The 27,834-nt window shown below is 37.1% G+C and overlaps 1 protein-coding gene across 4 annotated transcripts in view; it reads left to right on the plus strand.

Moving 5' to 3' along the window:
• The window catches only part of SLAIN2 (SLAIN motif family member 2), a 75,327-nt gene extending 52,079 nt beyond the window's left edge, over positions 1 to 23,248 (plus strand). For 2 of the 4 annotated variants that reach the window (XM_020879751.2, XM_020879761.2), the window contains 2 exons: positions 13,913 to 14,231; positions 15,704 to 18,740. In XM_020879751.2, the coding sequence (XP_020735410.2) occupies positions 13,913 to 14,231; positions 15,704 to 15,770 (386 nt within the window). In that variant the 3' untranslated portion in view covers positions 15,771 to 18,740. Of the gene's footprint in view, positions 1 to 13,804; positions 13,825 to 13,912; positions 14,232 to 15,703; positions 18,741 to 20,275 lie in introns of those variants that run through there. The other 2 variants (XM_020879771.2, XM_070458024.1) reach the window with 2 other exon arrangements.
• Positions 23,249 to 27,834: the final 4,586 nt, after the last annotated feature.

A 27,834-nucleotide genomic window follows, 5' to 3' on the forward strand; every position in this document is an offset into this window, starting at 1 on the left:
TATATTTGAAAGTCAGCTAGATATGAAATGTTTGACTTATATTTTCTTTCCTTGGGTATCTTAAATATGTGACTTCATTTTTTGTCAGGAATAAAGAATTGTTTCTATTTATAGTCATTTGGTATTTTTGTCTAAGTGTCCAAAGGTTTTTTCTTCTCTTTAAAGTTCAATAATTTATGAGAATACATCTCTGTGTTGGTTCTTCTGAGTTGATTTCCCCAGACCTGTGATGTGTTATTTCAATTTAAAGTTGCAGAGATTTAAAAATTTTAGACAAGTTCTTTGGGATTATAGTTTTCATTATTGCGTCCTTTTGCATTGCTTTTCTCTTTTTGTGGGAATTCTTGTACACATATTAGGTGTTCTTTGCCTTTCTTCTATATTTGTTGCCTTCTCTTGAATCCTTTTCATCTTTCTGAATTTCTTCTTCTTCTATAAAAGTTTATTTTCATTGTTTATTTCTCTTAAAGCACTCTGTTGTGTATGGTGACTCTTGTGTTCCTTCCATCTTAGTCTTCACTTTGAAATGATTTATTTTATGTCTAATTCTTTTTTTTTTCATTTATTTTTATTAGTTGGAGGCTAATTACTTTACAACATTGCAGTGGTTTTTGTCATACATTGAAATGAATTAGCCATGGATTTACATGTATTCCCCGTTCCACCATCTCACTTTTGAGTATTTTTCATTCTTATTTATGTTCTTTTTGTATCTTGTAATTTTCATCTTTGTGTGTGTGTGTGTGTGCATCAGTTCAGTTCAGTTGCTCAGTCGTGTCTGACTCTTTGTGACTCCTTGGGCTACAGCATGTCAGGCTTCCCTGTCCATTGCCGACTCCCAGAGCTTGCTCAAATTCATGTCCATCGAGTCAGTGATGCCATCCAACTGTCTCATCCTCTGCTGTCCCCTTCTCCTCCTGCCTTCAATCTTTCCCAGCATCAGGGTCTTTTCAAATGAGTCAGTTCTTCGCATCAGGTGGCCAAAGGATTGGAGTTTCAGCTTCAGCATCAGTCCTTCCAATGAATATTCAGGACTGATTTCCTTTAGGATTGACTGGTTGGATTCCTTGCAGTCCAGGGGACTCTCAAGAGTCTTCTCCAACACCACAGTTCAAAAGCATCAATTCTTTGGTGCTCAGCTTTCTTTATAATCCAACATTCATACATGACTACTGGAAAAACCATAGCTTTGACTAGATGGACCTTTGTTGTGTATGCATGGTAGACATATATGGCAAGATTTCACCATTAGTAGAAGTATTATTCTATTCTTTATTTTCTTATTCTCTTTTTTTTCATATAATAGCTTTATATGAAATTTGGCCTCGTTCTTTCTGTTGTTTATTCTGTGAAATTGTTTTTCTAAACACTTAGAAAGGGAGGTTTAAGAGTTTCTAATTTATGGCTATAGTGCTCCCTCTTCTGTTGTTTTAGGGAACTGTTCAAAAATAAGGCTACTTATTTTCTGAGGTTTCTTGCTTTTTTTCTCCCTTATTTTAAAATTCATTCTTTTAAAGTGTACGCAAAAAAAGGGTAATACAATTAACCCTTGAACAGCACAGGTTTGAACTGTGTGGGTTCACTTATACATGGATGTTTTCACTATCACATGTGCTACAATACTACACAGTCTGTAGTGGCTGAATCCACAGGTGCAGAACCGTGCATACAGAGGGCCAGCTGCAAAGTTATATGTGGATTTTCCACTGTGCAAATGGTCAGCACCTCTAACCCCTTGAACTACTCAAAGGTCAATTCATAAGTTGAGCAACTGTTAACCACTGTCTGATTTTAGAAAGTTTCATCGCCCCATAAGAAATACAGTGCCCCTTAGCAGTCAGTCCCCATTCCCCACTCCTTCTAGGCACTGGCAACCACTAATCTGTCTCTGAATTTGCCTGTGCTAAAATAAACATTTTGTATCAGTAGAATCATACAATATGTGATCTTTGCAGCTGGCTTATTTCACTTACCATAACATTTCCAAAGTTCATCGTATTTAGCATGTATTAGTACTTTGTTCCTTTTTTTTTTTTACTTTGTTCCTTTTTTATTGCCAAATAATATCCCATTGTATAGACACAAACAAATTTTGTCTATCATTCATCAGTTGGTGGACATTTGAGTTGTTTCACATTTTGTACCTATTGTGAATAATGCTGCTGATGCTGCAGATTTTTGTTGGTAGCTTATTTATTATCTATTAGTGTTTTTGTATATATGGAAGAAAAGCTAGTGAAGCTGATTCTCACAGGTTTCTTCTGCCTCTTTGTTTAATAAATATTCTCTTCATCTGCTTAGAAAAATAATGGCAAGTACTATACACTAATAAAAGCAGAAATCAAAGACTTTTTTATGATTAGTTGTCAGCCATTAAAAATTTGATATACCTTGGTGTCATATTTTATAAAACCTGCATAGGATAGTAGCCCCACAAATAAACTTTCTGAGTCTAGTTGAAATTGAAATGGTTAAAATGATATTTTAACCTTTACTCCCAGAGATGTTTCTCTTTTGGTATTACCAGTCTGGGAATTAGGAGACCTAGATTCAAGGCCTCATTTTCTTATCTGTTTGGTCAATTGATTTGGCAGTTTTTTGTGATTATGGCAGTTTTCCTTCACTGTATAGTGGAAGGGGTTGTACTAGGTGGTTACTACCATCTCTTTTAACAAGGATTCTTTAACTTTGTAATGAGAGAATCATGTTTACTTCATCTCTGTGGTCTTTAATAACCAGAAATTATTTTTAAAGTCCTTGTTATGTCAGTAACCTGTTGCCCATCATTTATGGTGCATAGATCATTGAGGGGCTGGAATGACTAGTGTAACTAGGATAATTGACAAGGAAGTATTTTTGTCCCTTTTTCTTTCTCTATTAATTGAATGGCATATGTGTTTTAATAAATATTTTGTTACCCATTAGTCTTGGTGACCAATGTTTGGCATTATGTGTGTTTTTATTGCAAACTATTTATTTATTGGATATTTATATATTTTTTAAAACTATGCAATTAATGTAACTTGTACTTTGGTTGAAACATGACTGTGAAAACAACCACTTGATATGTCTAGTTTTTATATTGCAAGATAGTGTTTATAATGTTGTGATAGGTTATTTGTAAAAATATTCAGTGAATATTTATCAAGATAAAGACAGTATACAGTTTAATCAGTTTCTGCTTTTTAGAGTTAAGTGCCTGCTGAATCATTTAAGCCTTAAATAGAAAATAAACAGCATTTTTATTAAATGCTTATTAAAAGACAAAAATAAATATTTCTAAAACAAGAATCCTCATATCACCCACCATTCCATTTTAGAGATGACTCTGAAACCACAGTTAACATTCTTAGTCGTATGTCAGTTTTATAAATAGAATTCTAATTCTTGCTTGGAGCAGGTAACATTCCTTCATTTTGTGCCTTGGTTCAAGTGTAATTCTTGATATCCAAAATGAGTAAAGAGAAATTATATCCTGCTCTCATAATTAATTTGGGCAATAGAGCCTAATTTACTTAATCCCTATATTTTAGTCACTTTATCAGAACAGCCTCAGAGACTTGTCCTGAGTGGCATTGTTGAATATCTTTCCAGAGAACTGAGCTGCAGCAGGCTGAAAGGCACCATATTCCCTTGGTATGGGAGGCATGGATATGATTTGTTTTATAAATCCTGTAGTATTTTATACTTTATCAACAGTTTGCTTATACATTACTCATTTGATCTTCACAGCTAACCTATGATATTTGCTGAAACTTGTTTTATTAGATTTACATCTGTGTATTATTTTCTCTCTTTTGGGGTGCAGTGCAAGTAGTATTGCATTTAAAATTTACATTTCCATGCACTTACTGCTGGCATATAGAAATATAATCGGTTTTTATATGTTAATCTTCCATTTTGTGACTTTCCTGAGCTTAGAATTTCTGGAAGATTTTATTTTTTGTTTGTTTTTTAGATTCCTTGGGATTTTCTATGTAGACAATCACGGAGAAAGTTTTTTTCCACTAATCTGTTGTTGTTGTTCAGTTGCCCAGTCACGTCTGACTTTTTGTGACCCTATGGACTGCAGTGCTCCAGGCCTCCCTGCCCCTCACTGTCTCCTGGAGTTTGCCCAAGTTCATGTCCATGGCATCAGTGATACCATCCAGCCCTCTCATCCTCTGACACTTTCTTCTCCTTCTGCCCTTGTCTTTCCTAGAAATCTATTAGGGTGGTGCAAGAGGAATTGCAGTTTTGTACCATGAATTTTAAATCGTAACTAGGCTCAAACACATCTTTATTAATCAAAGTAGGAACCATTACAATCAACACATTTTTGCCAATGAGAAATAGGTTTGCTTATTCCTAGAGCATAAAACTCTGTGCTTCGGGATTTGATGAACTCTTGGAAAGCATTTTCTGCCTCCTGTGGTTGTGGAACCATTTTACCTGCAAAAAGTTGTCGAGATGCTTGAAGAAATGGTAGTCTATTGATGAGAGGTCAGGAGTATATGGCGGATGAAGCAAAACTTCATAGCCCAACATGATCAACTTTTGAAGCGTCGGTTGTGTACTGTGCAGTCAGGCATTGTCATGGAGAAGAATTGGGCCATTTCTGTTGACTGATGCCGGCTGCAAACATTGCTGTTTTTGTTGCATCTCATTGATTTGCTGAGCATACTTCTCAAATATAATGGTTTTGCTAGGATTCAAAAAGCTGTAGTGGATCAAACCACAGCAGACCACCCAACAGTGACCATGACCTTCTTTGCATGTGAGCTTGGCTTTGAGAAGTTCTTTGGATCTTCTTCTCAGTCCAACCATGAGCTGGTCGTCATCGGTTGTCATACAAAATCCTGTTTTCATCATATATCACAATCTGATTGCGAAATGGCTCATTGTGTAGAATAAAAAAAGACAACCCTTCAAAATGACGATTTTTTTATTTTAAGTCGGTTCATAAGGCACCCACTTACCAAGCCTTTTCACCTTTCTGATTTGCTTCCGCTGCCAAACAACCATAGAATGGTCGACATTGAGACTTCGGCAACTTCTCGTGTGGTTAGTTGTCAGAGGACTAGCTTCGATGATGTCTCTTAGTTGGCAGCTTCCAGTGGGTGGCCAGTATGCTCCTCCTTTTCAGTGCTCTCGTCGCCTTTGTAAAACTTCTTGAGCTGCCACTGCACTGAATGTTCGCTGGCAGTTCCTGGGCCACATGTGGTGTTGATGCTTTGAGTTGTCTCTGCTGCTTTATGACCCATTTTGAACTAAATAAGAAAATCACTTGAAGTTGCTTTTTGTCTAACATTTCCATAGTCTAAAATATAAAAAACAACAAGTAATAAGTCATTAGCAAAAAGCATAAAGCAAGAAATGTGCATTAAAATGATGTGTAACTTAACCACCTTTATTAAGAATGTATTCCAGTATCAAATGGTAAGTTTCAACAATGTAAAAAACCTCAGTTATGTTTGCACCAACCTAAGTCCATTGTTTTCTTTTCTTATTTATTATACTCGCTGGAACTTCTAGCACTGAGTTGGCGTAAGAGTGATGAGAGCATGTATCCTTACCTTGTTCCTGATCTTAGAGGGGAAGCATTCTGTCTTTCCTCATTAAGTATAATGTTCAGTTCAGTCGCTCAGTCATGTCTGACTCTTTGCAACCCCACGGATGGCAGTATGCCAGGCCTCCCTGTCCATCACCAACTCCCAGAGTTTACTCAAACTCATGTCCATCACGTCGGTGATGCCATCGAACCATCTCACCCTCTGTTGTCCTCTTCTCCTCCTGCCTTCAACCTTTCCCAGCATCTTTTCAAATGAGTCAGTTCTTTGCATCAGGTGGTCAAAGTATTGGGGTTTCAGCTTCAGCATCAGTCCTTTCAGTGACTATTCAGGACTGATTTCCTTTAGGATTGACTGATTTTATCTCCTTGCAGTCCAAGGGACTCTCAAGAGTCTTCTCCAATACCACAGTTCAAAAACATCAATTCTTCAGTGCTCAGCTTTCTTTATAGTCCATCTCGCACATCCATACATGACTACTGGAAAAACCATAGCTTTGACTAGACAGACCTTTGTTGGCAAAGTAATGTCTCTGCTTTTTCATATGCTGTCTAGGTTGGTCATAACTTTTCTTTCAAGGAGCAAGTGTCTTTTAATTTCATGGCTGCAGCCACCATCTGCAGTGATTTTGGAGCCCCCCAAAATAAAGCCAGCCACTGTTTCCACTGTTTGTCCATCTATTTGCCATGAAGTGATGGGACCAGATGCCATGATCTTAGTTTTCTGAATGTTGAGCTTTAAGCCAACTTTTTCACTCTCCTCTTTCACTTTCATCAAGATGCTCTTTAGTTCTTTGCTTTCTGCCATAAGGGTGGTGTTATCTGCATATCTGAGGTTATTATTATATATTGTTTATATTGTTATATAGTGTAAGTATAATATTAGCTGTAGATTTTTTTGTAGGTGCACTTTATCAAGTTGAAGTTCCTATTCCATGTTTTTCTGAAAATTTTGTCATGAATATGTGTTGAATTTTGTCAATTGCTTTTTTCCATCAATAGGTAGGCTCATGTAATTTTTCTTCTTTAGCCTGTTACTGTGGAAGATTATGTTGACCGATTTTCAAATATTGAACTATCTTTGCATCCTGGAAAAAAACCCCACTTGATCATGGTGTATAATTTTTTAATATGTCACTGAGTTCTTTGTCCTTATATTTTGTTAGAGTTTTATGCCCATACTCCTGAGGGGTATTGGTCTGCAAGTTTCTTTTTTGACACTGTCTTTTTCTGTTTTGATATTGTGGTTGATATTTCATAAAATGAATTGTGATTTATTCTCTCCTCTTCTGTTTTCTGGTAGAGACTATATGGAATTGGTGTTAGTTCCTCTTTAAATATTTGGTAGATTTTTTTCAGTGAAGCTGTGTGTGCCTGGAGGTTTCTCTTTCAGAGGGTTTCGAGTTATTAAATTCAGTTCAGTCAGTTCAGTTCAATCACTCAGTCGTGTCTGACTCTTTGCAATCCCATGAACTGCAGCATGCCAGGCCTCCCTGTCCATCACCAACTCCTGGAGCTTACTCAAACTCATGTCCATCGTGTCGGTGATGCCATCCAACCATCTCATCCTCTGTCATCCTCTTCTCCCTCCTTCAATCTTTCCCAGCATCAGGGTCTTTTCTAAGGAGCTGGTTCTTCGCATCAGGTGGCCAAAGTATTGGAGTTTTAGCTTCAGCATCAGTCCTTCCAATGAATATTCAGGACTTATCTCCTTTAGTATTGCCTGGTTGGATCTCCTTGCAGTCCAAGGGACTCTCAAGAGTCTTCTCCAACACCACAGTTCAAAAGCACCAATCTTTGGCGCTCAACTTTCTTTATAGTCCGACTCTCACGTCCATACATGACCACTGGAAAAACCATAGCTTTGACTAGACGATCCATTGTTGTTAATCAGTTTCCTTAATAATTATATGGCCATTCAGTTTATCTGTTACATACCAGATGAGTCATGGTAGTTCGTGCATTTTGAACAGTTGATTCTTTTCATCTAAATTGTCAAATTAACATGTGTAGGGTTGTTCTCAGCACTCCCTTGTGATCCTTTTAATGTCTCCAGGGTCTGTAGTGATATCCCATTTCACTACTGATACTAATACTTTGTATTTTCTCTCCTTTTTATTTTGTCAGGCTTGTCAGTTTTGAAAGAACTCTCTATTTCGTTGATTTTTTTTTTCTGTGTTTTTCTATTTCCAGTCTCATTTATTTTTGCTCTTTATTATTTTCTTCTGCTTGCTTTGAGTTTTTTTGCTCTACTTTTTCTGTTTTTGAAGTTAGGAACTTAGATTACTGATGTAAGACGTCTTCCTAATTATGACCCACAAACTTTGATATTTTGTATTTTCACTTTTATTCAGTTGCATATATTATAAAATTTCTATTCAAGTATATTATTTTGTCTTCAAGGGATTTTTGAAATCTTTGTTACCTTTTAGTTATTGATTTCTAGTTTTATTGTATTGTGATCAGAGAAAGTACTCTTTGTAATTTCAGTTTTTTAAAAAGTTGTTAAAGTTTGCTTTATGGCCCAGGGTATAGTCTATCTTGATTTGGCTTCTGTGGACACTTGAAAAGAATGTGTTTTTTCCTGTTGTTGAGTGGACTGTTCTGTTGATATAAATGTCAGTTAGATTCTATAATTGGTGGAGGCGATGTTGAGTTCTTACATAAGCTTGCTTGTTTTCTGTCTGGTTCTATTAGTTGAAAGGGAGATGTTGAAATCTCCAGCTGTTGTGGGTTTGTCTATTTCTCCTTTCAGTTCAAAGTTTCTCCTTCACATGTTTATAGCTGTTAGCTGCCTTTAGTATGTACACATTTAGGATTGCTTGTTTTGGTAATTTGACCCTGCTTTCTTTTTTTTTTTTTTTTTTTTTGACCCTGCTTTCATTATGTATTATTCTTCCTTTTCCTGTGTAATTTTCTTTTTAATTATCTGATGTTAGTGTAAACATGCTTTGCTTTTTGTATTGTTGGCGTGATATATCTTTTCCATCCCTTAACTTTCAACCTCCCTATATTTTTATATTTGAAGTGAGTTTTTTACAGACTGCATGGTTAGGTTATATTTTAAATGCATTTCTACCAAATTTGTCTTAATAATTGGTACAGATGGGTCATTTACATTTTGTGTAATTATATACTCAAGTCTGCCATTTTATTTGTTGTTTTCTGTTTGTTTTCCCTGTTTTTCATTTCTCTGTTTTCTTTTTCCTGCATTCTTGCAGGTTACTTGAACGTTCTTTAGAATTCCATTTTGACTTACAGTGTTTTTTCCCTTTCAGTTTTATTGAGATGTAATTGGCATATAACGCTGTATATATTTAAGGTATACAACATAATGATTTGATTTCCATACATTATGAAGTGATAACCAATTAAGTTTAGTGAACATCCATCATCTCATGCAGCTACAAAACCAAAAAAAATTGATGAGAACTCTTAAGATTCACTCTTTTTTTCTTTTTTCTTTAAGATTCACTCTTTTAGCAACTTTCATATATAACATACAGCAGTTAATTAAATTCTATCAATACATTATATCCCTGGTGCTTATTAATCTTATAATTGGAAGTTTGTACGTTTTGACCAACTTTGTCTTATTTTCTCTTTACACTATAGCAACCACAAATGACTTAAATGTAGTGTTTTTGAGTGCATATATTTGCATAGTTATTGTTGTGGCTGTATTACATTATATATGCATAACATCATATATACATGTTAGTCTCTCATAGCTCAGTTGGTTAAGAATCCACCTGCAATGAATCTGCCCGCACTGCGGGAGACCTGGGTTTGATCCCTGAGTTGGGAAGATCCCCTGGAGAAGGGAAAGGCTACCCACTCCAGTATTCTGGCCTGGAGAATTGCATGGACTGTATAGTCTATGGGGTTGCAAAGAGTCGGACACAATTGAGCGGCTTTCACTTCATTTCACTTCACTGTTGATGTTACCATTTTATCAGTTCAAGTATGTAAACCTTACCTTTTTTCATGTATCTTTACCCTCACCCTATTTATAATTGTCTTAAATATTTACTTTAATATTTCCATTGACATTAGTCTTATAAATTTTTCTTCAACCTGAAAATATAATTTTGAAAACTCAAGGAGAGGGAAAACCTGTGTGTCTGCCTATATTTTTGTTTACTTTGTTCTTTCTCCCTTTCTGGTATTCTAAGTTTCCATCTTTTTATCATTTTCTGCCTGTTTATAGAACTTGTTCAGCTGGGTTTCTTGGCAGGGGGATGGGGAGGAAATGGGTCTGCTGCCCACATATTGTCTTGGTTTTCTTGTCTGAGAATGTCTTGATTTTCCCTTAATTTTTCTAGGATATTTTCTCTGGATATAGGATTCTGGATTGACATTTCTTTTCTTTCAATTCTTGAAAAACTTACGCCACTTTTCTTCTAATCTCTGTGGGTTATGATGAGAAGTCCACTGTTGTTAAAAATTCTTCTTCCCCTATAGGTTATGTGTTATTTCTCTCTCTGACTTCAAGAGAGAGAAGTGTTTCATTTTCAAAAGTTTAACTGTGATGTGTTTTGACATGGATTGCTTTGGATTTATCTAGTTTAGTGTCTCTTAGTTTTTTGAATCTGCAGGTTTATGTCCTTTAGCAAATATGGTGAGTTTTCATATACGGAAGTCATTGTTTCCCACTGTACTTTTTGTCCTCTCTTTCTCCTTTCTTCCTTGTACTCCAGTGACATGAAGATATCAGCCCCATGTAACCCCACAGGTCCCTGAAAATTCTGCTTCTTTCTTTCTTTTTTTCTATTGAAGTATTAATAGTTGGTTTTCAATGCTCTGTTAATTTCTGTTGTACAACAAAGTGATTCAGTTATACATATATATACATTTTTAAAAATTCTTTTTAATTATGGTTTTATCACAGGATATTGAATGTAGTTCCCTGTGCTATGCAGTAGGATCCTGTTGTTTATCCATTCTGTATATAATGGTTTGCCTCTGCTAATCCAAAACTCCCAATCCATCCCTCCCCCACTCATTCCCCCTTGGCAACCACAAGTCTATTCTCTGTGTCTGATTCTGTTTCATAAATTGGTTCATTTGTGTCATATTTTATATTCCACATATAAGTGATATCATATGGTATTTGTCTTTCTCTAACATTTCACTTAGCCTGATAATCTCTAGGTTCATCCATGTTGCTGCCAATGGCATTATTTCATCTTTTTTTACAACTGAGTAGTATTCTATTGTGTATATGTAACACATCTTGTTTATCCATTCATCTGTTGATAGATATTCAGGTTGTTTCCATGTCTTTGCTATTATGAATAGTTCTGCTATGAACTTAGGGCTGTGTTTATCTTTTGAATTGTAGTTTTGTCTGGATGTTTGCCTAGGAGTGGGATTGCTGGATCATATGGTAGATCTATTTTTAATTTTTTGAAGATCCTCTATACTGTTTTCCATAGTGGCTACATCAGTTTACAATATAGGAGAGTTCCTTTTTCTCCACACCATCTCCAACATTTATTATTTTGTAGAGTTTTTTGTTTTGTTTTCCATTTATTTTTATTAGTTGGAGGCTAATTACTTTACAATATTGTAGTGGTTTTTGTCATACATTGACATGAATCAGCCATGGATTTACATGTATGTAGAGTTTTTTTATCATGGCCTTTCTGATGGGTGTGAGGTGATACCTTACTATAGATTTGATTTGAATTTTTCTAGTAATTGGTGATGTTGAGTATCTTTTCATGTGCACATTGCCCATCTGTATGTCTTCTTTGGAGAAATGTCTGTGTAGATCTTCTGCCCATTTTTCAGTTGGTTGGTTGTTTTTGCTGTTCAGTTATATGAGCTGTTTGTATATTTTGGAAATTAAGCCCTTGTTTGTCTCATCATTTGTAAATATTTTATACCATTCTTTAAGTTGTTTATTCATTTTGCTTATGGTTTCCTTTGCTACACAAAAGCTTGTAAGTTTGATTATGTCCTATTTGTTTATTTTCACTTTTACTTTTATTGCCTTGGGAGACTTTTTTTTAAAGTCTGTTTTCTCTCCACAAGCTGCAGGGTGCAGCCAAAAATAAGAAGAAGAACTAGAATTCCTAAAGTTTTTTTTAAAAGTTCTTTCTAGCTCGTCTAGAACTCTTTTACTTCTCACCTCATGTTTATATATTTTTTTATATCCTTAAGCTTGTATGTAATAGTTTTTATAAAGTCCTTGCCTGGTAGCTCAGTCATCCCTGTGACTTTTTAATCTGTTTCTGACTAGGCTAATTTTTAGCCTAGTTTTGGTTATCACCTTACAGGTTCTTTATATGTCTACTATTTTTTATTGGTTAGTAGACATTGTGAAGTTTTATATTCTATGCTAGATTTTGTTATGTAATTTTAAATAGTGTGGACTTTGTTCTGGTAAACAGTTATTTATAGATTAGTGTGATCCTTACAACAAGGATCAGCAAACACTTTCTTAAAGGACCAGATAGTAAATATTTTAGGATCATGGGTTATACGGTCTCTGTTGTAACTGTTAACTACACTTTGTAGCTGGAAAGCAGCCATAGACAATAAACATAAACATACGAATGTTGCCATATTCTAACAAAACTTTGTTTACAAAAGCATTTTAGTTTTCCTTGCGTGGCAGCTTGCTGCCTGCTTTGGTGGCTTTTTTGTTGAGTTTTGTTAGAATGGATTTAGAGTCATTTTATTCTAGAACTAGTTTATTCCTTTTAGAGTGTCCCTTGATTGCCCTGAATGTTTGGCAAGGATTCTCTGCTCTAATTGGTTGAAACTCAAACGTGTCCTAGTGCTGTATAAGCTTTGGAAACTCTTCAGTTTACTCCATGCTTGCTTTGTTCAGTCTTATGGAGCTTTACTTGGTGCATGCACAGCTCGATATTCAGGCAGAGGTTCGACAGACCTGAGTTATAGAGGTCTTCTGGAGCACCTCCCTCCTCTAAGGTACTTTGCCCCTCAGATTCCAGTTTTTGTCTCCTCGACTCAGCAAGGTAACGTCGATATTCTCTAGATCCTCCTCCTTACTCTATAATCCGAAAAATCCACAACCCTCCACCCCCCCCCCCACAAAAGCCAGAGTGCCAATAGAGCTCATCACTTTTATTTTCCTTCTCTCAGGAGTTAGGCCTGTACTGCCTGTTGTTCAGTATTTGGAAATCATTCTTTTGTATCTTACCCAAGTTACAGAGGTGCTTATAGCAGGAGGGTAAGCCCTGCCTGTTTTTGTCAACATGGTCTGAAGCTCCTATTATGGTTTTAAAATAAGTATATTGATTTCATTCCAAACAAGATTTTCTGGGGGTGGTGCTTGGGCCCCTCGTCCCTCATTTTAATATTCCTTGGGATTTTGACACACAGTCAGTTTCTCTCTATTCATATCCCAGGCAAAGTAATGCAGGTTGACAGAGAATAGGGTGACTATGATTTCTTTCTCCCTTTTCCTCGGAACTCTCCTTCCCTTACCCCCACCTGTCATTCACTCTGAGCCCCCACCCCAGAGTTCTTTGTTAGGTAAAGCGTGTTAAGGTAATATTTTTTATTTATATTGTATGTAGGCATTCATAGGTATTTGAAGAAACCTTCCAGAGGTGATTTATCCAAATAGAATAAACAGGAAAGGATGAATGAATCCCTCAACATCTGAATTTACAATGCTAATGGACCACCACAATAATAAAATTTATTTTGGAGTCTTATTTTGACAAAAATCACTTCAATTGCTCATTTAATTTTGTGTATCATTACTAGTTTTAATATGTCTTTTAACTAACTACTTGGTAGAATTGACGTTCCAGCAAAACATACCATCTCTATCCTATGACTTCATATAGTTCTTGATATGCACCTAGATTTTAACTTCCCTACTTGCTGAAGCACAATAGAAGCAGGCTCAGTTTCTAAATTTTAAGATACACTGTAGATGAGAGAGGACTTACTTTCCAGATACTTGATACATGTTTACTTGACTGTTTCTTTGAGGGGAAAGTGTATTTGAAATTCTAGTCAACCATCTAGTAGCCAGCACTTTTTTCAGCTCTAGAATGTGGCTTAGGTTGGTTGCCCTGCTGAAACAGAATGCTGCAGTGTCTTTTCTGTTATTGTGGATTCCCAGCTGACCTAGTTAAAAATTGAAACACTGTTATCAAGGATAGTTACAGTCCTCTGAGTAAGGACTTGGTTACTTAAGAGCAGCTAGTGATCTTTATGTAAATGTATATATTACCCCATAAATATTCTTTACTCCTTGCATTTCTATAGAGTGAATTTTCAGGAATACAGATGTACTGGTGCCCAGTCATAAAGCAGCAGTTTTCACTTGCACTTGGTTTCTACTGAAAACGTTGATTTTTCTTTGCCATTCTGCAGTACCTTCTCCAGGTAAATTCCGCTCCCCTGCAGCACCATCTCCTTTGGCTCTCCGGCAACCAGTAAAAGCATTTAGTAACCATGGCTCTGGTTCTCCTGGTAGCCAAGAAACAACACAGCTCATGCAAACCACTTCCTCACCTGGGCCTCCCATGGTTCAGAACACAGTCCCAGCAAATCCTCCCAGCAATATCAACAGCACTACTCTAACCAGACCTGCAGGGACAACTGTGATGAGAAGTGGCTTGCCCAGACCCAGTGCCCCTTCTGCTGGGGGTATACCAGTGCCTCGCAGCAAACTTGCACAGCCTGTTCGCAGGTAAGTGGCAAATACTCTGTTTTGACCTTCTTGAGTATAGGAAAATGGGTAGACGGGAATTACCTTCAGTTCTGCATTTGATAGTGAAGATCAGGAGTCCTAGTGGGTTCCCACTAGAATCATTACAATTTGAATAAAATATTACTTTCAGGAAATTCTCACTTGGGACATTGGGGTATTATATCACTTTGGTTCAGATTAAATTTGCCCAGGTGCCTGGTATGATTAAGCATCTTGATGAATTCCTAGGAAAGATTGTTAGAACCACTGCATCTGGTTGTGTTATTTGTTCATTTTGAATATAATGATATTCAGTAAAGATATTAAAAGCATAGTAGAACCTACAATGAGATTTAAGATAAAACTTGTAGCTGTCAGGTCTGAGTGTATAATCCAGGAGGTTGGTTTTCAAATCTCACTACAGTTCAGAATCTTCTGTGGAATTTATCTAAATATAGAGGCCTAAGTTTTGCCCATAAAGAGTAGGTCTGGTGTGAAGCCCCAAATCTGTAGGTATGCTGTTTTCAAATTTGTTTAATCTTCAGATGATTCTGAGCCTACCCAGATTGGGAGTCATATATATGTATAGGCATATCTGTACCTTTCAAGAATGTGCTTACCACCATCAGTGGGTGTTGAATATATTAAACTTGAAATATTTATTTGCATGAAAAAGGTGCTTTTGTGCCACAAGCATTGAAACCGAATTAACCATACTTCTTTTATTCTAAGATAATATATTACATTTTTTAGTTCAATAGAGTACAACAGTTTTTCAATCCCTGGGTCAGGATGATCCCTTGGAGGGAAAAATGGCAACCCACTCCAGTATTCTTGCCTGGAGAATCTCATGGACAGAGGAACCTGGCGGGCTTCAGTCCATGGGGTCGCAGAGTTGGACGCGGCTAAAGTGACTTAGCACGCACATGCACGCCTTACTTAATTTTTACTATAGCATTAGACATGTAGGTACTGTTATTATGCCTATTTTTCAGAGGAGAATATTAAAATTTAATGAAGTTAAGTAATTTGCCTGAGATTTCAACTAGTAAGACCTACAGTTCCAAGTATGTCTGACTTCACAGTCCTTTTAAGCACTATCCCATTTTGCCTCTCTAATGATGGTGGCACTACGCCACTAATAACACATTCATCAGTTTACCCCTCAAATAAGTAATAAGTTTGGTGATCCATTTGGTTGGAAAAGACCAGACAATCTTTTCTCTTACTGCAGTGGCTGTATTAACAAAAAAGAGGTTAGTGCAGTCACCTGATGCCTAGTAAAACTTAAAAGTTGTGGACATGCCTGATGTAGAATGGTTGTGCTAATAGCTGTTCAGAGGTTTGATCTCAACAGTCCCCTGGAACATTGGATTGTGTTACAACCTACAAAGTAATTGATATGTGTGGAAGATAGCATGGTAATGTTCCATAAAACCTTGCAAATCTTCTGTAAAATTGCTTTATTTCAGATCCTTGCCAGCTCCTAAGACCTATGGCAGCATGAAAGATGACAGTTGGAAAGATGGCTGTTACTGACCAGCAAAGAAAGGAATGCAGAGGTCCACAGCTTCATGGATGCCCCTTCACCAGGCTAAAAGACAACTTTTATATGCAGACTGTTCAGATAAGACTCGGGATTTATAAAATCCCAGCCCTCTCTGTCTTAATTAGCACAAATTGACAGAGATGATCAAACAGCACTTTAATGACATTTAACATCAGATGTGTTTGGTAATCATACAATCACTCTCCATGGAATCACTTTTAGTTTTATTTAATAGCAACTGAATTGATTTTTTAATATTTGACAGAGGCCAATATCTGGGCAAAAAACCAATGGATGCCAAAGAGAAATGCCCATCTGTAAATGAGAGCATACCTTTGTGCACAAGGTGAATTCTAGCTATCCAAAACTTCACGTTCAACCTAAGTTACTGTATACATAGTATCAATAAATATTTGTGTTAATGAGAACTAATATTCTGACTAATTATCTAAAACGTTTCACTAGTACTCCAGGAAACTAGATTGAGATGGAAGGGGACAGGGTGGGAAGAAACCTGGGCTAGAGATTTAAAACACGATACCTAAATTTGGGAGAAACTTATAAATTATTTTTTGCAGATTCATTAGAAAAATTGTCATTTTGCTTAATCTTAAGTTTTGGATGTAGCTCACATATCACCACCACCAGATAGTGTTACACCATGCATCCATCATGTTGCATTGACACATCAGACTTTTGTGTGTTTGTTTTGATTGCCAAAAGGGCTTAATATCAGTTGTACAATCTTTCTAAACTTTATAGCTCCTGGCTCAGGAAAGATAGCCTTTGCTATTGAAGCCAACTTCTTCACATGCTGTTATCTGTTATAGGACTAAGAGATCTTGTTTTTATTAGCAGGTTTCCATGATGGGAAAGAGCAAGTAGTATATGTCTTTATTCTTGATATAAATAACACCACTTCAGTGCTTATAACCTGGAACAAAACCATACAGTAAGGGGGAGGGGCTGTAATCTATGCACTTAACGTACAAAAACTCTGATAATGACAGTTGTATTGTTACTATTAATTGACCTAGCAGCCTATTATGTGGTGGGATATTATAGCCTGCTGAGTCCTATTTAAGTTGATCCACTTTAAACTGAGCAACTGTTTCAAAACACCCTTTGAAAATGTGTCCCTTTTAGATTCTGTCTGACGTCAGTTTTTGCATTTGGGGGTACAAATGAAACCTACTACATATGACTCTAACCTGTTAAACACTTGCTCTGTGATGGCCCTTATGTATATCCTAGAAATAACTAATTTGGATTTTATTTGACTATTACCAAACTAAAGCTTCCATCTTCTGCAGACATCTCATTTTTTCATGGTGAGGTCTGTTTTTAAATATTTAATTTGTACAACTCTAAAATATTGGCAGTCAGGTCACTAAAGGATTTTAGATATTTGAACATACCTTCATCTTCTGTTAGTCAAAGACTTTCTGTAAGTTGGCAAAAGAAATTGAGAGAGAAATGGGAAGCTTATATTCAGGATAGCACTGAGGTTTATAGGTTGAGAGAATGATGAAACTTCTACCACGATCAAGACCGCTGTTCTGCCGTGATGGACACCATGGTGGTCTTTATTAGCTTGACCAGTAAGGAGTCGTTCAGTTAGCACAGCTGCTGGAAGCCTAAACTGCCACTGCTAGTGTATTTTGGTGTATGATGCAAGGAAGAAGTTTTATTCTTGGATTTGAGGGTGATGGGGGTGGGTCAGGAAAGGATGGCGCCAGAATTCCACATATAATGATGAACTTAAAAATGTTGCTTTTCAGAGGAAGATAACGCATCTGTTTCGGGTAGAGGGGTATCTCTTGTAAAAATCTAAGTAAGTAAAAGAACTAGCCACTGTCTTTTTTAAACCACGTATACACAAGAGGAAAAATAGGTCTCAGTTTTCAGTGCAACATTGCAAAAAAAAAAAAAAAAATGCTGCAATCTAGTAATTAAAAGGAATTTTAACTCTTACAAAATACCCATTATATTTTTAAGTTAGATTATCAGTTTCAAAAGGAATATTCAGGTTATTTAACTTTGTGTTTTTAATGGCTGCATCAGAAAAAAAATGTCTATTTTTCTTTAATTAAAATTTTCATCACTTGTTAAGAACATAATGGATCTGAGTTAGGTAAAGTATAATTTTACCTGCTGTTATACTACCACAGACTATTGGCTTTTAGTTTCCTAAAGAGAAAAATTGCCTTTTTACTAGAAAGCCTTTGTGTATTGCCAATTTTTCTGTTTGGGAAAAATCTAAGGATTCGCTGTGGTTACTCTTACAGATGAAATGTGGATTTGATAAACTAGTGCCTATGATTTTAACTTATGTTTTATATATAGTAGTAAGGGTTTTATGAATGTTGATTATTTTTTTGTGCCAACAGCCCAGAATTGTCACTTATATGTGAGCAGAAAGCTATGAGCTCTGCTTCCAAAGTTATTTAATTTTTCAGTGTTTGAATGTTATTTTTTTTGTAAGTGTGTTAATAAAAGTGTAAATTGGAAAAATATAAATATTCTTAACTCAAGCATTTGCTGGATCATTTTTCTACAAAACTTGTTTGTATAATATAAAACACTCTCCGAAGGGTTGGCTTTTTTTGGTTTTCATACACTGAAAATCACATTTTGTAATACTGGGGACCATTCATAATTGTCAGATACTTTTTAAAATTATTATCTCAATACATCACTTTTATAAAAACGTTTTTCTGAAGGAAATAAGATACATATGTGTCCCCAGATGTTTGTATAACTTTAGGATGATCTAGACTATGTATATTTAACTTTTTATTGAATGTACAGGCGTCCATTTTTGACTACGCATGGTCCTTTTAGATCACATGAAGTTTGATTTGCAAACATTTCTATAGCCGAACTTGTATGTGTGGTTGCCTCCTTAATAAACAACCTGACCATAATGTTTATTATTAAATTTATATTTGTTATTCCAAGTGTTTTATTAATTCATGGGTACGGTAAGATCTACCCTCCTTTTCGCCAGTTGCTTACAATTGGTAAAATAAATGTCTCAGTTGATTTTTTTTTTAAACGCAACCCAAGCCACATTGTCCTTTCAGACTTGGTCTCTGTGAAGTTGGAATATATCATGCTGTATTCTCTCTGTCCTAATTACTCCGTATATGAATTCTGATGGGTGGAATTTGTAGTTTATTCAAAACTGGTATGTTCCTGTAATTTTTTAACTTACTGTGCATTGTTATCTAGTTAAAAAAAGATAGCATACATAAACTTGCCAAAGCACCATTATGTAAGAGGATCCAGGGACTTCCGCTGGTGGTCCGGTGGTTAAGAATTCCTTTTGCAATGCAGACGATAGGGGTTATTATATCCCTGGTCGGAGAGCTGGGATCCCACATTCTGTGAAGCCTGAGTGCCACAATGGAAGATCCCACATGCCAGAACACTGACCCAGTGCGGTCAAATAAATAAATCATTTTTAAAAAACAACCTTAAAAAAATATCCAGAAGAGGAAATTAATACTTTTCAAAACCAAATATGCATATTTATTTAGTTGATCATGTGCATCTTTCTCTTATGGGTGAATGGAAAAAAATTCAAGAATTGTATACTTTTTTATTAGTTCCCTGCATCCCTTTTGGAAGTTTTCACAGTTCTCTGTATTAAAATCAGTCCCACTAATGAGTCATAGAGACATGATACCTTCATGCTTGAGTTTTCTCCCAAGTCAATCTAAAAGTTTTTAAGAATCTTTTTTAAAGAATCATTTAAAATTGAATGTCATTATACTTGTAAATTCATGAGTGAAAATTTACTTAAGCTTTTTATATACCCAGTGCAACAGAAAAAAAAATATGGTGGTTCTTGTGAATTATTTGCTATATCCAAGTTTAGCTTTGAGCTACAAAAGGGAAACAAATGATAGTGAAACTAACTTGGAGGAAAAAAGTGTGTTCATATGAGCATGAAGCCAAAGTTAGCAACCACTAACATATTTTTAATAATCCTGAATAAGTCTGAGCAGACTAAATGGCCTCTGTTTACTGGTAAAAAATGGGACAGATTTTCCTCATGGACCTCACTTAATACAACTCAGTTAAAAATGTTAACTGTATTCTAATTTCAAACCAGTTCTTTACACTGGGTAACTTCAGTGTTTTCTTTTTAGATAGAGGGGAAGAAAATTCTAATGATTTTGAAAATAATAGGCTCATTACTTTTTTACTTAACTGAAAATATTAAGAAACATAAAAGGGAAAATGATCCCATATATCACCTTTGGATCCTGCAATCCCTCCTCCCAGAAATAAAGATTTAAGTGCTGACCTTAACATGGTTATAAAATAACAGGTATCTCCCACATTTCAAAGGTTCACTGTATGCCACCTCACTTTTTTGAAAGACCTATTTGTACCTCTTTTTACTAACCAAAAGAAGTTCAAAGAGGATTTTTGCTTTCACAAAAAAAGTTTAAAGCAAAAATAGTGTTCAGTGTTTATTTTGCAGGGAACAGTGAGCCCAACGCCGTGAAGCCCCTTCACCAGGAACTACTCAGCATCTCAAGCCACCATAGCTTGGAACCATGTGAGCATCTGTGCTTTACTTCATTTGTGTCTCTGTTAGCAAGATGTGTCCTCAGATAATTGCTTCTTCACTTTATGCCATTTCAGCTCAGGAAAGTTTCATAAAAACACTCTCACCTTCAGTAGTGGGGGAAACCTGTATTAAGTAGAAGGGTAAGAAGTCTTCTGTTTAAGATGAGGAAATACTTTTCACTTATACAATACTGACATGAGTTTCCTCTTGAAACAGAGGTGTACGTTAACTGCTTATTGAAAGCTTGACACATTTCTTGATTCCTGATTATAGATATTCCTTGATTAAAAATAAATACACTGTATCTTTACAACATCAGCTATCTTTTGTTATGAAAGATTATGTTTATTAGAGAAAAATAGAGGAATAGAGTCAATTTATAAAGAATAAAAAGCACTTACTCCATAGGTAATCACCCACTTAAATTTAAAGGTGTTGTTTTTTTCTCTCCTAATGAAATTGGGATCATATTCATGATTGACATTGTAACTTTTTCTTAACTCTGAGGTCACCGAGGACTGCCATCATTTAGGTGGAGAAAAAAGTTCCAGACAAAGTATACAAACACTCCCGAATTTTCCCACATCTATATTTTCATATTCTTTATATAGTTTCTTTTCTTGACACTTGAGCCCCCCACCCCACCCCCCACATACACACAGCCTACCAGGCCATGAATTGACAGGTTTGGTTGAATACAATTCCAGTTTCAAAACAAAATATCTCTGAAGAAATGTACACAACCAAATAAAGAATAGATAGTCTAGATTAGAGTCCTCAAACTTCAGAATCATCTGACAAGCTGCTAAAATGCAGGTTTCTGCACCCTACCCCAAGCATGCCTATTTAAAAATAAGAGCACTGGCCCCAAGAATAAAATGTCTTGGAATAGTATTCCCCAGCACAGGTCATGTGGCCATTACTGGGCTTGTTGACTATGGCAGGGGGTTGGGGTTAAGTAAAAAACCTGTAGCTCTTGTGAGAAACCATATAGATAGAATGAGGGAAGACCATTTTCCCTAAAAGTGGTGCTGTCTCCAGTAAGCAGGCCTTGTCTTGAGCAAGCAAAACAGTAGGTACACACCAGTGTGCACCATGTAGAATGGTTGTTTCATGTCAGTGGTCATGTTTCCTCACTGCATTTGTGGTGAGAGGGCAGGTTCTGATAGTACTGGATCCCTTGGTTCATGTTCATGCAGCCCAGTATCATTCCTGACCTTGAATTCCACGAAACACCTCATATCCTTATTATAAGTTAATACACAGATTGATTTAAGCTAAGGTTCTGTCATCTGCCACCTGAAGGAAGAGTTAATGTGTTTTTTAAATTGGCGCATAAAATATGTACAGAAAAGTGTGCAAAGCAAATGTTCAGTTGAGTGAATTACTAAGTGACTACATGTATAACCACCATGCAGGCAAGAGTTAGACTCTTAAGAGCACCCAAAAAGCTCCCCTAATGCCATCTGCCAATCACTACTTCCTTCCTTTTCAAAGATAACAGGTATCCTGACTTCCAACATTATAATTTAAGTTTTGCCTATTTTTGAACTTTATCTACATGTAACCAGAGAAGCTGTCCACCTACCTGTGGACACAGAAATACAAACAAAAGCAGGTGGTTTGGGAGGAGAGTCAAACCTGGAGAAGAGACTGAGAGAAATGAGTGATTTTCTTCTCCTTTTTCTTGGCCCTGTGCTCTGAGAAGGCACCAGCAGAGCTGTCATGATGACTGCTCTGATAGGTTAAACCAGAGAAAATTCTGACGGAAAACCTATGAAAGGAACCCTGCTCCCCCCCCCCCAAAAAAAATGGGAAAAGAAAAGCTCTTGGAAGCTAGAGCTTGTTGGGGACTTTTATTTTTGCTTTTCTTTCATGATTTGTCACTGTTAAGCACCCCATTAAGCACTGGTAGCAAGCAGTGCCAACAGTTAAAATGGATGGAAACTCTATTTTTGTGATAGAGAAAATGGGAAAAGAACCTCTGCAGTCTAAAGAGTGAGCATAATCTCCAAGTTTCTCTACTTTTTGTCCTAAAGGTGAACTGAGTTGTGACAACTGTACAGTGATAGTGATGGAGTTAAAATTCTGAGACAACCTTTGTATCTGGTCAGAGGAAAAGCAAAGGCACTCTTTGGGGTAAGGAGGAAACTAGAAAGAGAGCCCAGAGGAGGGGGTCCTTTATTGTGTTTTAATCAAAACTAATCAGTGTAAGCCCCAAGCTTACCCCACACTACACAAACTCAGACCCAAAGCAGCACAGCAAAGGCTTTGAGAACTGAACTGATTTAAGCTGCTAATTATGACACAGCGTAACTGCTGAGCAGCGCACATGTGAGGCTGATCCCACATTGCGTAACAGAACCTTTCAAACCTTTCAAACCAACACTGCAACCACAGGCTGCAGAAGGTGGAACAGAAGTTGCACTCTGAACCTATCTGAGTTGGTTGTTTAAACAAACAAAATCAACATTGTCCAGGACATTTTTTTTAAACAGGACCTAGAGTCTAAATAATATTCAAAGTATTTAACATATAATCCAAAATTATTCAACATATAAAGAACCAGAGAAATGAGATTAATTCTCAAGAAGACAACAAATGTCAACACCAAGATGGTCCAGATGTTAGAATTATCAGATTTTAAGGCAGCCATTATAACTATAACATGAGAAAGGAAAACACCCTTGAGATGAATCAAACTGTAGAATCTCTCAACAAAGTAGAATTTTTTTTAATGGAAATTTTAGAACTGAGAAAATAATCTGGAGTTTTAAAAAGTTACTAGATGGATCCAATAGCTAACTAAAGATGACAGGAAAGTCAGTGATACTGAAGAGAGATCAATAGAATTTATTAAACCTGGAGAACAGAGCAACAAAAGATTGGAAAAATAAGCAGAGCCTCAGGAACCAGAGGACCAGTATCAAAAGGCCCAACATTTGTTTCACTGGACTCTAGCTCTCAAAAAGAAGTCTTTTGTAGGGACTTCGGTGGTGGTCCAGTGATTAAGAATCTGCCTGCCAGATAACCAGCCCAGGTTGGGTGCATGAGACAAGTGCTCGGGCCTGGTGCACTGGGAAGACCCAGAGGGATCGGGTGGAGAGGGAGGTGGGAGGGGGGACTGGGATGGGGAATACATGTAAATCCATGGCTAATTCATTTCAATGTATGACAAAAACTACTGTAATGATGTAAAGTAATTAGCCTCCAACTAATAAAAATAAATGGAAAAAAAAAAAGAATCTGCCTGCCAATGCAGGGGAGACGGGTTCAATCCCTAGTCTGGGAAGATCCCACACGCCACGGAGCAGATCAGCCCGTGAGTCACAACTGCTGCGCCCGCGCTCTGGAACCCATGCTCCTGGATGATGCTCCTGCTGCTGCCTTTGCCTCCTCTGTGGAGCCTCACAGTGAGCCCCCTTCATGTGAATGAGTTCCATTCTGAGAGTGTGTTCGTAAGCTGGCTCTAGCACACCAGTGTTGGGATCCCAGAAAGGAAGAGAAAGAGATAGGTGCAGAATGATTATTTGAAGAAGTAATGAATAAAAGTTCACAAATTTGATGAAAGACAAACTTAGAGATTTCAAGAATCTCAGTTAACTGAACCTATCTGGGTTGATAAGATAAAAACCACACTAAGACACAGTGAAGTGAATTAAACTTCATAACTCAAAAAGCAAAAACTCAGAAATACACACACAGACATAATTACAATGCTGACACCAAAGATAAAGGAGAAAAGTCTTGAAAGCAGCTAGATTGAAACACATTATGTGTAGTAGAACAACAATTTAAATTATTACAGATTTCTGTGAGTCCAGAAGATAGTGAATGAGATCTTTAAAGTGGTGAAAAAGAATAATCAACTCAAATTTTTATCCACTGGACAGTAATCACAGCAAAGTGACATTTTCAGGTGAGGGAAGACTAAAACTATATAATCTGCAGACTTGAAGAAAATGATGCCAGAGGGAAATTTAGAACTGCAAGAACAAAGGAAAAGCAGCATAAATATTCATTATGTGGGTAAAAAGAAAAATTTTCTAAGTTCTTTAAAATTTGTATGACTGTTGAAAGCAAAAGTTGTAACTTTGTCAAAAGTTTTCAGTGTATTTATCATTAATACATATGACAACTATAAGAATAAAGAGAACTGTAGATCTGCAAGATTTCTATATTTAAAGTAACAAAACACTAACTCTCAATAGACTGAAAGTTTAGGTATGTATATCATAATCCCTACAGTGTGTATATTGTAATTAAGAGAGAGAGAAAATAGATAAGTTATAATTTAGTTCAGATAGTCTAAAAGAAGGCAGGAAAGGTGGAATAGAAGAACAAAAACAGGACAAACAGAAAACAAATATTAAAATGGGAGACTTAAATCTGACCATACCATTCTTACATTAACTAAATTATTTAAGCACACCAGATTAGACTGTCAGATTGCATAAAAAGACCCAATAAATAAATGCTGTTATAACCCCAGTGCAAGCACAGAAGTCCTCACATATAGATTAAGGAGAAAAAAGAGAACCAGAGAGATGGCAACGTGAGAACTCAGCTCAACACTGCCCGAGGAATGCAGCCATGAACCAAGGAATGTGGGCCATCTCTAGAAGCCACAAAATCAAAGCAACACATTCTTCCTGGTTAGTATAAGAGCTTACCAAGGCCTTGATGTTAGCCCAGTGAAAGTTTTTTCAGACTTCTGGATTCCACAACTGTGAAAGAATAGAGAAATTTATGTTGTCTTAAGCCACTAAGTTTGTGGTAATTTGTTAGAGCCGCAACAGGAAACTGATAGAGAGATCTCAAATCAACTATCTAAGCATTTACCTTAAGAAACTACAAAGAGAAGCCAAAGAAAAGAAATTTAAGAGCAGACTTCAGTGAGACTGAACTCAAAGACAATTGAGGAAATCAGTGAAGTCAGAGTACTCTGCTATGAACTTTCTTGTACATGTGCATGCATTTCTGTTAGATGCACTTATGTTTATAAATGGAATTGCTAGATACAGTGATGTGCATATGTTCAGCATCAACAGATATTTTCCAAGCTGTTTTCCACAGTGTTTTGTGCCAGCTCCCATTCTTACCCGCAGTATATGAATGTTCCCATTGCTCCACACCCTTGCTAGTGTTTGGTACTGACAGTCCTTTTTACTATATTTTTACCTTTTTCCCTTTACTTCAGTCATTCAGAGTATATTGTGATATCTTTGTGGGTTTAGTTTTCATTTCTTTGATAATTCATGATGGTTGTGTACTTTTTCACATGCTCGTTGATCATTTGGGTATCCTCTTGTGAAATTTGTTCCAATAACTTGCCTGATTTTATTTTCTTTTTATTTGAGTATAATTGCTTTACAGTGCTGTTAGTTTCTGCTGTACAATGAAGTGAATCAGCTGTATGTGTACATATGGCCCCTCCCTCCGAGACCTCCCTCGCACCCCCACCCCTCTGGGTCATCACGGAGCACGGAACTGAACTCCTGTGCTACACAGAAGGTTCCCACTAGCTCGTGTCTTGTACATGGTAGTGTATATATGTCAATTCTAATCTCCCTACTCATCCTACTTACCTTCCCCTTCTTACCTGTGTCCACATGTCTGGTTCATCTGTACCGTTTTTCTAGATTCCATATTATGCGTTCACATACGGTATTTGTTTTTCTCTGATTTTCTATTCAGCTTTCTTTAACTGATGAGTAGGAGTTGTCTCTGGGCTTCCCTGGTGGCTCAGCTGGTAAAGAATCTGCCTGCAATGTGGGAGACCTGGGTTCGATCCCTGGGTTGGGAAGATTCCCCCGGAGAAGGGAAAGGCTACCTAATCCATGTATCCTAGATAATAGATAGTTTTGAGTGAAGTTTTTCATGGTTCTTTTTAATGAATGAATAATACGAACTGATATCCCTTTCATTTCATGTATTGATATTTGGAGTTTCGTACATTCTTCCTCTCCCTATCCCTCTCCCACCTTTCCTCCCTTATCAGTTTACCAAGTGTATCTCAGTTTTTTAATTGCAGCTATTAATTTGATGTGTGCCAAGGCCCAATCCAGGGCTTCCCTGGTAGCTCAGCTGGTTAAGAATCCACCTGCAATGCAGGAGACCCCGCTTCGATTCCTAGATCAGGAAGTTCCCCTGGAGAAGGGATAGGCTACCACTCCATAATCTTGGGCTTCCCTGGTGGCTCAGATGGTAAAGAATCTGCCTGCAAGGCGGGAGACCTGGGTTCCATCCCTGGGTTGGAAAGATACCCCGGAGAAGGGAAAGGCTACCCACTCCAGTATTCTGGCCTGGAGAAGTCCATGGAGGAGCCTGGTGGGCTGCGGTTCATGGGGTCACAAAGAGTCAGACACGACTGAGAGACTGAGCACCGTGCAGCAAGTCCCAGTCCTTGGTCCACTTCTCTGCCTATACTCGCTCAATGGTTCTTGGCTTAGAAATCATCTATTATGTGTCTAGATTCAGACCCATCTCCTGAACTCCAGATTTACGTACCCATCTGCTGATTCGGTATCTTCACTTGGAAATCCAGTAGAAATCTCAGGGTGTATACATGTACAAAAAGAAACTTCTGATCTTGCAAGCTTGCATCCATCTTGGCTGATGGCAACAGGATGAAAACTTCAGAGTCATTCTTGGTAACCCCTCTGTCTGTCTGTCTCTCTCTCTCTCACACACAATATAAGCTTCACAGGAGCAGAGATCTTTGATTTGTTTATCATTGTACATCAAGTGCCTACAACAGTGCCTAGCACATTGTAAGCACTTAAATATTGAATGAACGCATCATTGGTGAGAATGTCTTGAGAGAGCGGGTTGTAACATTGAACAAAATTTACAGTGTAGGTTAAAATATAGTGATTTCCAGGGCTTTCCAAGTGGCGCTAGTGGTAAAGAGCCTGCCTGCCAGTGCAGGAGACATAAAAGATGCAGGTTCGATTCCTGGATCAGGAAGATCCCCTGGAGGAGAGCATGGCAACCTACTCCACTATTCTTGCCTGGAGAACCCCACGGACAGAGGAGCCTGGAGGGCTGCAGTCCACAGGATCACATAGGGTTGGACATGACTGAAGCGACTAAGTGCACGTAGTGATTTCCAAGAATGCATCTCATACCTGCACGTGTGCTCACATAGTTGTAACATAGGACCTTTATTATAGTGTTACTTGTGGCAAAGGCTGAACTTGAATGACAGCCAGTAGGACACTGGTTAAATTATGATACATTATTCACTGAAATATCATGCAGCCAATTAGGAAGACCAAGATATAAGAGCTCTGTATAATTATGTGGCATGATACCCAGAATGCAGTGTTAGAAGCAAAAACGAAGTACTAAACAATGCCATTTGTGGAATAAAAGAGGCTTGTGTGGGCTATTCACTTGATTAGCAGTGACTTTCTCTAGAGGAAAACAAAAGAAACTGGTGACTGACCTGTGGAGAGGGGAACGAG

This window comes from Odocoileus virginianus, chromosome 29, assembly GCF_023699985.2.
Source record: "Odocoileus virginianus isolate 20LAN1187 ecotype Illinois chromosome 29, Ovbor_1.2, whole genome shotgun sequence".
Classification (NCBI taxonomy): Eukaryota; Metazoa; Chordata; class Mammalia; order Artiodactyla; family Cervidae; genus Odocoileus; species Odocoileus virginianus.